The sequence below is a fragment of the Diceros bicornis genome, chromosome 1, assembly GCF_020826845.1.
Source record: "Diceros bicornis minor isolate mBicDic1 chromosome 1, mDicBic1.mat.cur, whole genome shotgun sequence".
In the NCBI taxonomy this organism is placed as follows: Eukaryota; Metazoa; Chordata; class Mammalia; order Perissodactyla; family Rhinocerotidae; genus Diceros; species Diceros bicornis.
The window spans coordinates 16992475-17008401 of NC_080740.1; the positions used below are offsets into that span (position 1 = coordinate 16992475).

The window sequence follows — 15927 nt, forward strand, 5'->3', positions numbered from 1 at the left end:
AACATCAACCAAAATTTACCATATGTATTCATCCTCTTACCTTATAGAAATGATCACTCAATTTAAATTTGGTTCTCACTCTCTAAAAAATTGTGGCTTGGAAAGAGATTGGAAACACGGTTTTGAGAAACAAACATGTTTTCTTCACGAAATATGTTGTAATATGATTTTCCCATCTTGTATTCTGGTGGGGAAAATTTATGTTTTCTTGTGCCATTTTGTAACATGGCGAGATTTCTCAGGAAAAAGATCACTTTCAATTGTAATACTTCCTCAGATAATTCAAGATAGATGTGAGGACCATTATTAGTTCAGTGCTATGTTGATCATATGTGAATTATTTCTTGTTTAAAGGAGCTTATCAAAAAATTTAAAGATTCTAAATGGAAAACATGAATGAAACAAGTCTACTTTGCAGCAATCTACTGTACTTAGACTAGAAACCTCACATAAAGTTTTCAGTTGTAATGGGCAAGTAGTCATTTAGGAGTGGTAATTAACATAGGTGTTTTATTCTCTCCCTTCTTAGTACTGTAGCCAAATACCATTTACTTTATAGAAATTTTATCTCTATGGTTCTGTTGACTTGCTTTATTATAAATCTGCAGGTAACTGCTTGAATCAGGCAAATACACCTAAGATAACAGGTATTTCTTTTCCTAGCTTTCAGTTTGTCTCCACAGATTTAGTCCTGCAGGATTTGCTCTGGGAGCGCCCAGGCATCTCCCTTAAGCATGCTGTCTTCCCCCTTTGGAGGATCTTTTTACAAGTTTAAAGTAGACTAAAACAGGCAGGATTTGCAGCCTGCTTTCCCAGCATGAATCTTGTTTTCCTGGCTTAAAATCTCGAGAGACTGTGAAATTATTCCATAGGATGGTAAACTTTAATGCAGAGATACCCTCTTATATTTAAAGAAGTACTTGTTGGTGAAGTGTATTTAAAATTGCTATATAATGGGCAAAAAACTGTTTTGTTGCTATAATGCTTATTTTTCTGTATTTGTTTACACATTAAATTCTTACAAAATTGTGTCCTTTGTTTTATATTAAAATGTTTTACTTTGAACCTGCTTAAATATATTTGATAGAGAAAAGAAATTTGTTAATACTGATTTTACCTAGTAAAATAACTATGTATTTGAGCAGCATAGGGGAGCAGAATTGGCCACCTCAAGATGTGTCTCTTCGGCATGAGGATTATTTTGCTATAGTTACTTTTAACAAACTGCAGACAGGGGAGAAGCTCTGAAACCAAGAAGTTACCCTTTGTAAGAGACATTTACATTTGTAAGGGAAATCTCCATTTGCAAAGGTGTCTCCCTCTCTGTACCAGCAAGAAGGGGGATGACATTATCTCTAGAAACTCTTATCAATCAAGGCAAAAGGCAAGGACTTAAATCTGCATAATAACCTTACTCATGTTTACTGTGCTTTTTCTGGCAATCTCCCATAACTGACTCCCAATACCCCCAACATCCTCCTTTGTCTTTAGCCGAAGATGGTATTTAAGGTGGCGACCTCAGCCATTCTGGTGAGTTACTCAGCGTTCCTGGGTTTCTCCCAGGAAATAACATGTTTAATAAACATGTTATTAAACTTTGATTTTCTCCTGTTATTCTCATGTCAATATAATTCTTAGGCCAGCCAGAAGGACCTAGAGGGTAGAAGAATTGTCTTCCTCCTCTACAGCAGGGATGCCAGTATCAGATAAAAGAAAACTCAAGGTGATTAAAGTTGTGATAATAAACTAAGAGATCTGGATTCCAGAGAATCCTAAGAAATTCAGAGGATATTGTTAACCTTTCCTTCGCTACCACCTTAAAATGTGCAGTGTCAGTGGCTTTGCCTTAATAAGGTTAAAGGCTCTGGAGTTAGTGCAAACTTTCTTTTTATTAAGAAAAAACTATAAATAGAATTTTAAAGACCAAGATGCTTTTTTTTTTAAATATATTTTTTTAACATTTTATTTATTTATTTTCCCCCCAAAGACCCAGTAGATAGTTGTATGTCATAGCTGCACATCCTTCTAGTTGCTGTATGTGGGACGTGGCCTCAGCATGGCCGGAGAAGCGGTGCGTCGGTGCGTGCCCGGCATCCGAACCCGGGCCGCCAGCAGCAGAGCGCGCACACTAACAGCTAAGCCACCGGGCCGGCCCCAAGATGCTTTTAAAAATTGAAAAAAAAAAGGATTACACCACAAATTCTTCCATTTAATAAATAAAAGCTCCAAAGAACTTTCTGAATTTTTTGCTGATTTTTAAAAATTAATATTCTTGTAGTGCTTTGAAAGGTTTTCCATTTCATATTAAGATTTATATACAAATAGAGCATATTGTTACATGACTGATCCACAACTTGCTAAGAAGTTGTGGACCATGCCTCAGAGGTCTTCTTCCCTGAGATCAAAGATCCCCCAAAGAATATTCAACTGAAATTTGTTTTCATTTCATTTCACTTACATCTTATAAATAATCCAGTAGACTGTGTTTCAGTATAACAAGGGGGAAATCTGAATTGGTAAACCTTTGGCAATTCGATGTATCTTACACAGTTATCTCTGTATCAAATAGTTTAAAAGAAGAGGAGAAAAGGTTTGCTTTATTCAATTAAATTCACCAGCTTCCCTTTTAGATTGAATAATAAAATAGAAACTTTATTAAATTTTACATATCTTTTAAAATATGAAAAATAAGGGGCAAAAAATTTTAAAAACCAGTTTTACAGATGTACATGCTAACATAATGTTCTACAATTCCATTTTGCATTTGTATAAAATACATTATACAAAAGATTTATAGTATTTGCATACATAAGAAGAATTAAATAAAGCATTCAGATATTTCTATGATCTAACAGTGCAATATGCACATACTTGGAAGAAAAATACTGATTTCCTGAGCAACATTGTTGTAATTCAAAATAAGAATGATTCCAATCATAATACACCATTTAAATACAAACTTCTAAAACTCCCCCTTACCCTGTAACACTTTGACTTGAGCCTTGCTTCCTGATATTTCTAAAACTCTAACTGTATCCTTCATATTCCCAAGTAGGTAATTTTAGAAGTAGATACCTTTACAAAGAACTAATTACTAAGTAGTGGTTCATTTAAAGAACTCTTCAGGCCACTGTTCAAGCAAGTACAGTTCAGAGAAAGAAAAGCTTTAAAAAAAAACAAGAAGTCGTCCGGAGAAGTTAATTTAACATTATTACATCTTCTTTCTAATTCTTAAGTGGCCAGCAGACTCCATAATCCATCTTAATATATCTTTTGAGGACATCAATCCCATAATTTTCTAGGAGTAGGATGGCAAAAAAATATTCAATTTAAATGGCATCCATTAGTTCAAAACAACCTTAATCATCTGTACCCAGATTTTTTTAAAAAAAGAATCTGCCCTAAAAGTAGATTTTTCTTCACTTGCAACTCCAATTTCTTAAGTGAACCAAATGCAATAATTCATGTTACTTTTACATTTGCATATACATATTATATATATATATATCTTCTAAGCCTCAAAGCAAATTCAAATAAGAGTTTCAACACAATTAAAATCCACACTATCATAACTTTTCTTATTTTATTAAATTTTATAAAGTAATCTGCATTTGCTACAAATTTTGATGTATAATAGTACTTTTTAAAAGCTAAAATTATTCCAAACCTATTAAATGCTTAGGAAATTCTTTTTTCTTTTATAAATGACACTTCATGATTAGAATCTATAATTCTAATCGTTATATATAGAATTACATATAATTCAAATTATATTCAATTAAAATATGTAATTCAAATATATAGAAAAAGAAGACTGTGTCATAAGGATATGAAATATTTCTTTCAAGGAACAGGACACTCTGCAAGACAGAAATGGCTTTTAATCAAGTCATAGTACACCTCACTCCTTTAAAAATAAGTTACTTATTTTGGAAATCAGACCTCTCTATCACAATTTCAAAGCACCACTAACAAAAAGGAATCACTGACTCTCCGTAATTTCATCAATTTGATGTAAACAAAGTTCTTCAGAAGACATTTATAGCCCATCCTACCCTAAAATAATCTGTCTTTTCTTCTCTAAAACTTGATTTTTCAGCAGGCCTTATAAATACAATGTAAACTGACCAAGTTAACACTGAGCATAAATTAGGAAGATCATACTCCTCTTTTCAAGATGCCCAAGGCACATGAAAACAATTTTTCAAACTTTAAAAGCATTACTAAAAAGATCAACTTGATACAACTTCCATATTAATACTTTTTGGTAACTGTCTAAGGTCCTCTAATATATGTAAAGGCATTTTTAATGTGTGACTTCTTTGTCCTGTCTTTTTATGATACTTAGCTCTTGAAAGTACATAAAAACTCATTTACCATATTTATTCACCCCATTTTGTATCAAGATTGGAGTTTGAAATAAAAAATGACTCGTCAAAAAGCTGAAATATTAAAAATTAGGAAATAATGCCCAGAAAATGAGGTGGTATTATATATCTTAAAGTACATACTTTATTGTACACAAAACAGGCAATCCAGACTCCACCCAATCTTGCTTCTAAGCAATCATTTTGGTTACATTTCAAAAAACACATACTTTTAATGATGAAATCAGTATGCAAATACTTCTTATTTAGCCAGACTGTGATCCATAGCAGATCTTAAAAAAGTGGCACGATCAAGACCTTTCAACCAATCCACACACCTTTGGCCTCTGTCCCCCAATTTGAGCTTATAGTTCAGGGAAAAAAAGGTCTAAGTTGGACATTTTCTCTTTGAAAAACAGAGGGTAAGGGATCAATAAAGAAAGCAATCTGTCTGGTATTGCCACTGCAAAAGGTCTTTTTACGCTTACTTTTGCTTAATGAACCATTTTCAGCAATAGAACACAGGCAGACAATGAAAATGTTTTGATCCCATGAACTTGTGCTCGATAGTGAAGGTGGAGACAAACTGATACAGCGTTGTTATGAATCCAACTGGACCACCTAAAATAATGCTTCACTTTAACTCTAAAAATTATACTAGCTTACATAAAGTAATATTATAAGGCATTGAATGTAATTAAGGCATGTTACTACATGTAACACAGAAACAACTTATCACAGTATGTAAGGAATTATTTCCTAAATAATGCTAATCTGTACATGTATAACACTTTTCATCAAAGATGTACAAAAGTGCTTTCCAATAACAGAGGCAAATATAATCACTTAAAAAACAGAAGCAGAGGCAGCAATTCTTTAACAGACAAAGATGACTTCTAGGTCTTGACCTAATCCAGTGTTCTAGTGACCAAACAGCAACTTCCCAGCCGTTACTTTGGGGGCTTAACAATAATAATCTATTTCTTAGCCTCTGTTATAGACACTGGATGTTACTTTCCCATTTCTGTTTCAACTTATGTTTTCATAGCATATGTGCTAAATACGTTTTTAAAAAGTTGCAAAATGGAGTTTTAAGTATGTGCTATCATAAGTAATTTTAGAATCAAACAACTTTTTTGCAACTAAATATTTTGATGGCTCACAGTAGTAAATTTTCTTCAGTTGAGACATCTGATGCTATAGTTATCCTGCTTAATAAACTTAACATTAATAACCTTAAGCCAAAAAACAATTAAAAATTAAAATTTAAACATAACCAATCTTGAATAAGAAAAATGATGCATTTTCCAAGAACTTCGTAGACACATATTTAAATTCATTTCTGCTTTAAGCACTGATATAGCAGATAGATGGATGTACTGCTCTCAGTATCAACAACTAGCAACTGTAGAGAATTGATACTCAATCCATTTGTAAATGGCTCAAAAAAGGTGAAAAACAAAAGGATCTTCAATCTCCCTAAATTCTGCCTTTGAAGTGGTTATTGAATGTAAGTGATTCACCACATTCCAGATGCACATGTGATCACTAAGAGTGTAATTATGAGCTAATTGCTACGTTTTGTGATGAGCAGCAGGCGGCTGAGCATCTTGACTATGTAGTTTATGATCACCTTGCCGGCCAGAGGGTATTCCTTTACTTGGAGCAATTCCATTTTCCATTTCTCTCTGCTGTGATGGGGATGTGACTTCTGAATGCAAATGTGAAGAATCCACTGTTGAATGGTGACTAACATCCACTTTAGCTAAAATTTCATAATACAGTAAATAAAATACTGGTGTTATTATACCTACTATCAACATTATCACTACAGCTGTCCACCACCCTATTCCCCAGTCTGCTCCATAATAAGGATCCTTACGTTGAATGTTTTTGTTATCAGGTTCAAAACGTATCTGTTGTGCTGTTAAGGCAGACACTACTTCATTAAGGTTCTCTCTTTTGGTGTCTGTACATTTTACTATTTGTTCTATGTCTCGGTCTACTTCTTTTAAAAAGCTACCAGCTAACTCACTGGAAGAAAGAGAATCATGAGCTGACAAAATTTCCTGTTGTTCTGGAACGTATTGAACAGATGAAGGACGTGAAGCCTGTCTTCCTTTTGGAGGATAAAGTGTTTCTGTCAATGAACTAAACTTTTTTACTGGAATTTTGATAGACCTAAGGGCAAAAAAGTCTTGATCGCTGATGAGATTGTTAACCCTCTTGATATCTGCTACCTGTGGGGGGAAAAAAAAGCAACATTCAAGTGAATTCTAAATCAAAATAGAGGTAGCAATATTCATTCATCCCAGTTACTTTTGAAGGGAAAAAAAATTGAGCTTAATTATTAGTATTAATTATCACACCCAGAGAGATTTTATTTGTGGATAACAGTTCTGCACCATTTTTTTTTTTGCTGAGGAAGATTTCGCCCTGAGCTAACATCTGTCGCCAATCCTCCTTTTTTTGCTTGAGGAAGATTGGCCCTGAGCTAATAACCGTGGCAAATCTTCCTTTATTTTGTATGCGGGCCACTACTACAGAATGGCCACCAACCAGCGGTGTAGGTCTGCACCCCAGAACCAAACCCGGGCTGCCGAAGGAGAGCACACTGAACTTAACCACTAGGCCTCCAGGGCGAGCCCTGTGCCACGTTTGACCTACCAGTCTTAGGAAATCACCAATTACTTTTGACTATCACCAATATATTACTAACACTAATGCTAGCTAGCTATTTAAGTGGATTCTAGGATCCTTTGATGTTTCTTTGCACATCATGCACAGATATCACACTTGTGCTGCTTGTAAACAAGTTGTGAAGGAGCGATTACACAGATACTTATATTCTTTCTTCCAATTTAGCAATATAGGCAAATGTCAACTTACCCCACTAAAACTACCAGATTTTATCAAAACTAAGATGCCATCAACTGTAAGATATGCCATTATTTTATGTATCATTAAGGAAAAAACCACAAATATTAAAGATGCCACTACTCCAACTTCAAAGAAAATGAATTATTCAACTACCCCCAAGATCAGTCATTTTTATAAGCTTTCCCAATATATGATACAGTCCCTCAACCTGTCTGTATATCCTATCTACTTGCCATTGTGAGGAGGAGGAGCAGGGGAATGTTTCTTAGATTACCAATTACTATGCCAGGCTCTCCCACTACCTTTAAGTTATTAGTTCCATTCATCCTTTCCATCAATGCTTTCACCTAAGCCCGGATCATTATCACCTGATTGATGTTATAGAGGTAAAGTGAATCTAGGAAAAAACTTAAGATTTCTGGCTTGGTCAACTCAATGGATAATGATGCCATTCACTGAGATATGGAACACTGTGGAGAGAGAAAAAGAGAATGAACGCAGATCTTATACATGTTGACCTTAAGGTGCTTGAAATATGCAAGTGGAAGATGTCCAATAGGCAGTTATAGATGTTATGTCTGAAATTCAGAAGAGTGATCTTGGCTCGAGATACAGATTTGTGGATTACCAGCAAAAATGGTAAGTGAATTCACAAGAGTAGAGAGATTCACTAGAAAGTCTGGGAGAAAAAGGTGACATAGGCAAGACCCCTAGAATGCCAACATTTGAGGGGTATGCTGAGTAAGAGAAATCCACAAAGGAGAGAAGAAAGAGTGGCCAGGAAAGCAATATATGATGGTGGTTAAAAGCAAGGACGATCTGAGTTTGAAGCATGGCTCTGACACTTTCTAGCTGTATGATTCCGGGCAAGTTGTTTAACCTCTCTGCAATTCGGTTTCCACATACGTAAAATGACAGTAATAATACCTACCATCCAAGGTTGTTGTGAAGATTAATGAATTAAAATGTAGAAGAACATTTAGAACAGTGATATACAGTATGTTAAAGAAATGTTAGCTGTTATTCAATATTAATAGTAAGAAAATCAGAAACCTGAAGAATCAAGGAGGTCAAACAGAGGGTTTTTAGGAAGGAGCAGTGAACTGGATCAACTGCAGATTACTGATCAAGTCCGATGCAGAATGAGAGTTCTTGTTAGAAAAAGCAATTCCCCTGAAGTGTGCGTGAGGGAGGAGGAGGGAGAGAGGATTAAAGAGTAACTAGGAGAGGAGACAGTGAAGATAGAGTGCTTTGTCATTTTACTACCTTGAGACTGTTTTTTCTTAAGGCAAATGATGCTTCACTGACAAATCCAAACGCCTGAACCTATTTTCTTTAAATGCTCTTTTGCTTGGTATCATATACTCTGACTAATAATTACTCAATAGTCTTTCTAATCTAGGCTTCCAAGGTTTAGAATCTACCTAGGTTATGTCTCTGAGTATCCCCTATAAATTCTTCTGTTATGCTATCTTCCTTGGCTGCATTTAGGATTCCAACCTTGGCCTTTTTGTTCCTCTTATCATTGTTTTATAACAGGCATATTTTTAATAATTCCTAAAGCTGAATATTTGTAAGTGGAATACAGTACTAACTACTGTATATTTAAAATGATAAATCCTTTTGTAAGGTTAATCTTTTTTTACTAGCTGAGCTCCTGGCAAAGGGAGCGTTGCTTATCTTAACTCTCTAACTCTGTTGTATCAATTTTCCCACTTCTGTGGCCAATGCCACCTTTCTGCTAATGTTAAGCTAATCGCCTTTCATCATTCTTCATTTTAAATCAGCTGATATAAGCTAATAATCCTGTGATTTCCCCCAAATACATTTTCTATCAGCTTCTTCTCCATCCTTACTACAAATATCTTAGTCTAGGCCCTGCTCATCTTCATCTGAATTATTCTAATAACCTCTTTATTGGAGGCCCTCCAATTCACCAGCAGGGTGCCCAACATCTCGCAGCACGCAGCACTCTTGTTAAACCCTTACCTTGCTGTTCGCTTACTATATGGATCAAACTTCCTGTTATTTCAAACTGCTTCATCCCAGTGAGTCTATGCCACTCATTTCTGAAACACCTATTAAACTTCCTCTGTGGTTCACCTTATTTCCTCCTTGAAATCTTCTCCACATCACTGTTATATGCCTGAAATACTTTCTCCTTTTCACCTCATTGGAAATATGACCTATTTTTAATCATTCAGATGGCATTTCAAATTTCTCTTCTTCTAAGAAAATTTAGGTTGATTAAAGGAAAACTAATGGATCGCACTCTTCTCTTGGATCTCCACTGTGACATTTTTAGCCTTGCCCCTAATTTTAAAGTCTTGATTACTTTCCATCACTGACCTTCTAAGGCAGATTCTATAATCTATTTCTCAGTGGTCTTATTTTTCTACAAAACCCATATTCACGTTTATTTGCATTAAAAAATGAAATCAGAAGTTTTCTGATTTAATAATAAATGGTGTTGCCATACATGAACAAGTTGTAAAAAACCCAGCTCTTACCTCATCAAGAAATGCATTTCAATAAAATATTTTGTTTATTAAATTTTTAAATCAAAATGTGTAATATATCTGTTTTGATCAATTGTGAATAATTGCAATAATTACTCTATTTGGAAAAAAGTAATACATAGAACCTCATAGCCATAGGGAATTTTTTAAATTCAATTTAAATTTATATACATTTATATACATAAATTTATAAATATATGTGTGTGTTTCTATTGCAGAGAACTATCACAGGCAATCAACAAAAGGTTTTCAAGTATTAAAATATTTTACACTATGAACGATTTTGGGGGGGAGGATGAAAATATTAATCAAGGAGAAAAAGAATGATATAAAATTTCATGCTACTAAAAAAAGAGCTCATATATATGTTTTAAATGAATGATTTCCGGTAGCAAATCCTGGTGGTATTCACAACTGCATGCATGCATTTAAAGAGTATTTTAACGGTCTTATTTTTCTGGAAATTACACCCTTTGTAACTATTTTAAGTCATTAGAAAGTATTTAAGAAGTTCACTTTAAAATGTGCAAGGAGGTACATAGTACATACATTTCAAAATTCTATTGGGAGTATCAGAACAAAAAGTTTGAAAACCAATGTTTTAAACAGTTTCCATATCAATGTGTTTACATGAAAACAGATTTCATGCTAAAAATGCAAGATGGACATAACACAGATATAAGATGGGTTTAAGGGTTTAAACAAATAGAGTTTAATATCTATTAAATAAAAATATACCTTTCCTTTTACTATCAGTCTCACTTTTGGGCACCTATCCCACAGAAATAAAGGTACCACCATTTAAAGATACAGTCATGCACTGCATAACAACGTTTCAGTCAACGACAGACCACATATATTACTGTGGCCCTATAAGATCAGCACCATATAGCCTAGGTGTGTAGCAGGCTATACCATCTAGGGTTGTGTAAGTACACTCTATGATGTTCACACGACGACGAAATCCCCTAATGACATGTTTCTCAGAATGTATCCCCGTCACTAAGCAATGCATGACTGTATAGTTGTCATGATATTCAACACACAACACAAAACACGGAGAAAATCCTGACTATCCATAAGCAGGAGAATGGGTTAATAATTATGGTACATCCATACTATGGAACATTTTATAGCTATATAAAATAATGAGTTAGATCTATAAGGTGTGAGGGATGTCCATGATATACTAAGAAATGAAAAAGGCAAAGGCAACTTGCAGAGTAACAGGCATAGTATAAATCAATTTTAAAAACCACCAACCCCCCCTCCCAAGTATTTTATTTTTATGTATACATATACCAAATATATGTATATTTGGTGTGTGTACACAAAAAAGTACAGAAAGAAACACACCAAAGTGTGTTATCTCAGGAAACTGGGGTAGGGAAAAACTTTTCTTTATACGTTTCTACATTCTCTTACAAATTGAAGAAGAAGAAAAAAATAACACATTTGGGTGATTTTCCATACTGAAAATAGAATCATGGATTTAGAAATAAACAGAAATTAAAGTATTCACTTAAACATTTAAAAAGTTAGGGGCCGCCCGGGTGGCGCAAGCGGTTAAGTGCGTGCACTCCGCTGCGGCGGCCCAGGGTTGGCGGGTTCGGATCCCGCTGCGCACCTACGCACCACTTGACAAGCCATGCTGTGGCGGCGTCCCATATAAAGTGGAGGAAGATGGGCATGGATGTTAGCCCACGGCCAGTCTTCCTCAGCAAAAAGAGGAGGTTTGGCAGATGTTAGCTGAGGGCGGTTCTTCCTCACAAACAAACAAACAAAAATTTAAAAAGTTAACATCTACCAAGATGATACAGATTTCTATGGAAAGAAGGAGGAAGGAAGAAAAAGGCAAGACAAAAGGGCACAGAATTTATTTCAATTTGTGCTATGAACAAATAACTTATTTTGGACCACAGTATGCAAAATCAAATTAAAACTTACCGTACAACAGTATTGAAGGGCTATTGCATTTAAAGTATCTCCTTCTTGTATATCTTTTGTTAATACTATAATGTCATCAAGCCTATCTCTTGATGTACTTCTTCGGATTTTCTCTTTTCCTCTGGATCGAAGCTCATAGACTTCAGCATCCTCCTCCAACACATCATTGTCTGTACAATTTCCAAAGGCATGTACTTGACCACTTGAATGAGCTCCTGGAAGAGGAAAACTACGACTCTGATGCCTTCCTGCCATAATGTCAAAATCTGGGGGGAAAAGAAGGAAGAGAAAACTTTGGAATGTAGCTGATCCATCTGACTGATTTACATGAATCTTACATTCAGGACACTTTTTCTTTTGTTTTTTTTTAAAGAATGGTTTTAGTTATTTAAAAATTTAGGTTCAAGTTATAGCTGTTTAAGTACAATGAACATATTTGGCAGTGGAGACAACGGGATGGGAGGAAGAGGTAATCCATTCTTATAGACTATATATCACAAAATGTGGAGGTGGTTACATTTTAACAAGGGCAAACTACTAAATTATAAAGATTTTATTTATTTATTTTTCCCCCCAAAGCCACCGTACATAGTTGTATGCCACAGCTGCACGTCCTTCTAGTTGCTGTATGTGGGACGCGGCCTCAGCATGGCCAGAGAAGCGGTGCATCGGTGCGCGCCCGGGATCCGAACCCATGCCGCCAGCAGCGGAGCGCGCGCACTTAACCGCTAAGCCCCGGGGCCGGCCCAAACTACTACATTTTTTTAAGTCAAAAAATTAAGATCCCCTTAGTCTGAGTACATGAAAACTCGGGACATAATTTTGTACTGTCTTAAAAAGTGATCACATACACCATTTGTAGTTCTCATGGAATCAAAGTATATGTTTTATATGTACACACACAATACTTTTATGAACCCAAAACTCTCAGGCTTATTCTGCATTTTAAGTTCACATGGGATTAAAATCTCTTTTGGACTACCTACCTACCTCCCTGGATCACGCTAACTTCAGTATTTATATTTAGTACAGTATGTGCCTTCTATACAGGTCACGATTTTGCTCTCAACCAGGGACTTCTTCCCAGGAGGCTTTTCACTCAACTTTAACTTATCTAAGTCTTCATCAAACTTAATTTATGGTCCATAAAGACTGAACAGATTTTAGATCACTAGGTTCATTTCTACTTCAGAAAAGACACTGTTAAGACTGAGAGCTGACCTAAGTTAAAAACATACATCAATGAATACTTCTTGTTTACTTGCATACTCACACTCAACTCACCTTCGTCAAGTTGATCTATTCTCATTAAAAATGAACAACACAAGAACAGAAAAAACTAATTCCACATTCACAGTTGTAGCTTCATATTAATTGTTCACATGAGAAAAGATAGTAGATTGCTTTCAGTTATTGTTGTAAAAGATGGAGAGAAGTAGACAGGTAGTAAAAGGCATTTTGGAGATAAAATACTTAGGACTTAATAACGTGGCTCAGATATGAAGAGAGCAAGTAAAGGCTCACACCACGATCTCTGATTTGCATTACTGAGTAAATGGTGGTGTCCTTCTCTAAGATACGGAACACTGGAAGAAGAGCCTGGGGGAGGGGGGCTATAATTATAAATTCCTGTAAGACAGCCAAAAAGAATGTCAAGTAGCCAAGTGGGCAATATAGTCAAATTCAGAAATGTCTGGGTTAGAAATATAATTTCATGACTCATCTGCACATAGGTAGTAACTGAAGCTGTGGGTGTAGATGAATTACTAAGCGAGAGAGCAGAGAATAAGAAAAGAGGGTCCAAGACTGAGCCTTGAAGAATGAAGCCGTTCTGTGTAGGAAATCCAGCCTAAAAGAAGAGGAAAAGGAGTGTTGAGAGGAAGAGGAAACCATGAAAATGTGTCATGGAAGCCAAGGCAAAATAATGTCTCAAAGAAGGGCTCAGATCAGCTGTGAATACTATGACAAGTATCAAGTGAAAAAAAAAAAAAAAAATCAGAAAAGACCAACTCCAAAAGTCAGAATTTGTAATATGGATAACAATAAGATTAAACTCTCTATAGAAGCACATACTTATAAATTTTGGGAACTATTTCATACAGTCAAATCCAACCCTTGAAAATCAGTTTCTGACCCTGCTCTATGGCAACACTGTAATGCTTTAAAAACTGAAGGGTTTCTATTCAGATAACATAGATAACTAATAGCTACATATTATAAAGTAGATTATTTCACCTGTTCCCCCAGATGCTACATTATTTATTACCATAAACTGGGATTCCTAACTTGACCGCAGCTAAGGAAAGCTACCCACATTTTATGTCTCCAAAGCAGTTCTGAAGTCATGATCACACCTACCCCCCTTCAAGGAATTCCAAAAAGTGACAACTCTAACAAGTTTAAAGATTAAACTTGTTTTAATACCACAGTGAATCACAGATGCTTTATTTTTATTTAATTCTCAAGAGTATCTCACTTTCACCTAAAATAGATAATACTTTTATTTCTACTTATTTAACCAAGTCTTTTCTATCCTGTGTTTTTAATTTAAGGAATGAGTGCGAGTTCTAGGCAAAATTTTATACATACGTACATTTTTCTGGGAGAATATTTATTGTTTTCGTATTCTCAGAAGGGGTCTATGATTTTAAAAAGTTAAGAACCACTTAATACATAGCAATTTACACGTGGCTATACTGACCCATTTATGCTGCCCTTTACACTTCTTCTCCCTGATCAATTGTTCTTAGAACCCCAAACTGGCTTAGTACAGCTGAAAATCACTGAGCACTGCCCCAAAGCCATTTTTGATATTTACATCAACCTCTATCCATGATATGTTCCTAAATAATATTTAAAGACTAGCATTCATCTGTCTCACTATCACTTCACTCCCTTTTATAACAAAATGCAGGCAGCAGACTACCACAAACAGGGTATTCTTTTTCTGAATAATCAAGAGCTGGTTGTGTAGAATTGAAGTGAAAAGGTAGACTGTCCCAGGCAGATAACTGTCTGAGCCAACTACATAGAGAAGAAAGTACACACTATTCAAGTCATCTGGTTCAATTCTCTTTACCTGTCTTAATTTTTTTCGGGTAGGAAAAAAGCACGAGTCCTCTCTTCAGAAAACTGAAACAAGCCTGCATACTACATAGATTACAAGCGTCAGAGAAAATAAATTCCCAATGGATACCGCGTTAAAGCGTTCATCAGCTTAGTCTGCAACTAAAAATGGTTTCCCGAACACCTTCGTCCTGTGTGATAACTGCTGTTGGGTGTTTCTCTTTGACTCTCCTTAACCAGGGAGCAATAACAGGGCCAGAGGGCACAAGCTAGTCAAGCACTGGGACAGTATCACAGGGACCGTATCCTCCAGCGCAAATTCAATTTTTAAAAACTTAACTTCCCTCCCTCTCCATTCCACACGTCTAGCGTTTTCCTTTCCTGTTATCCTCTGCGAGCATTAAATCTCAGATTTCTAAGTCACACAATCACACTTGGACAACGTGGACGAGATAAGATCAGCGAATATTCAACACAAACACAAAGCTGTGGGAGAAACGTGATGTGTCTGGGTGGGAAAAGCGTTGCTCCGGGAATCCGGCAGGTAGGAGTCCCTCCTCTGAGCCTGCTTCCCCGGCAGTGTAACGAGAGGCTTAGGTGGGGCTGGTCTCGAAGGCCTCCCCTGCCAAGGGGTCTCCTCCCCGAGCAGCCGCTCCCGCCCCACCTGCGGCCGAGGGCTCCCCGCCGCCTCCAGCGAGGGTGCAGCTGGGGCCCCACCCCGCCGGCCAAGACGGGCGCAGGCCCCCACCTTTCGCCGCCATCTTTACCTGTCCCGTTAGCAGCCGGAACGCAACCAGGAGACGACTGCCAGGTCCGCCGCCGTCCCGGGCCAGTTCATGGCCAAGCCTCCGTTTTTTGCTGACCCCGTCCGCCTCCCCCGCCGACACCACCACTGCTGCCGCCAACGTCTCCGCCTTCCGGGCCCTGCGCCGCCGCCACGTCCGCAAACCTGCCGTGCGTCATCACGTCAAGCGGGCGGAAGTGGGAAGGGGCGGGGGAGGAGGCGGAGGGCGGGGGCGCGAGGGCGAGCCCAGAACCTGGGGCTCCCCAACCACGGGCCTAGCCGGGCGCGCAGGCGCAGGGACGCCGCTGGACCGGGGGCGGAGCCCGCATTCCAGCCCCGCCCATGACTTATCCCCTTCGCCCCG

General features: G+C 37.0%; 2 protein-coding genes across 5 annotated transcripts in view; one reads left to right on the top strand and one right to left on the bottom strand.

Moving 5' to 3' along the window:
• The window catches only part of POLR3G (RNA polymerase III subunit G), a 41044-nt gene extending 40024 nt beyond the window's left edge, over window positions 1-1020 (top strand). For all 4 annotated transcript variants that reach the window (XM_058528710.1, XM_058528614.1, XM_058528538.1 and 1 more), the window contains one exon: window positions 1-1020. This exon is cut by the window's left edge and continues 1352 nt beyond it. The gene's annotated coding sequence lies outside the window, so the exon portion shown is untranslated.
• A 1611-nt stretch (window positions 1021-2631) lies between these two features.
• LYSMD3 (LysM domain containing 3) lies at window positions 2632-15710 on the bottom strand. The gene is made up of 3 exons (XM_058528832.1): window positions 15547-15710; window positions 11714-11979; window positions 2632-6607 (listed from the first exon to the last, which is right to left on the bottom strand). Exons 2-3 carry the CDS (start codon window positions 11966-11968, stop codon window positions 5942-5944), a joined length of 921 nt encoding a protein of 306 aa, XP_058384815.1. The 5' UTR covers window positions 11969-11979; window positions 15547-15710; the 3' UTR covers window positions 2632-5941.
• Window positions 15711-15927: the final 217 nt, after the last annotated feature.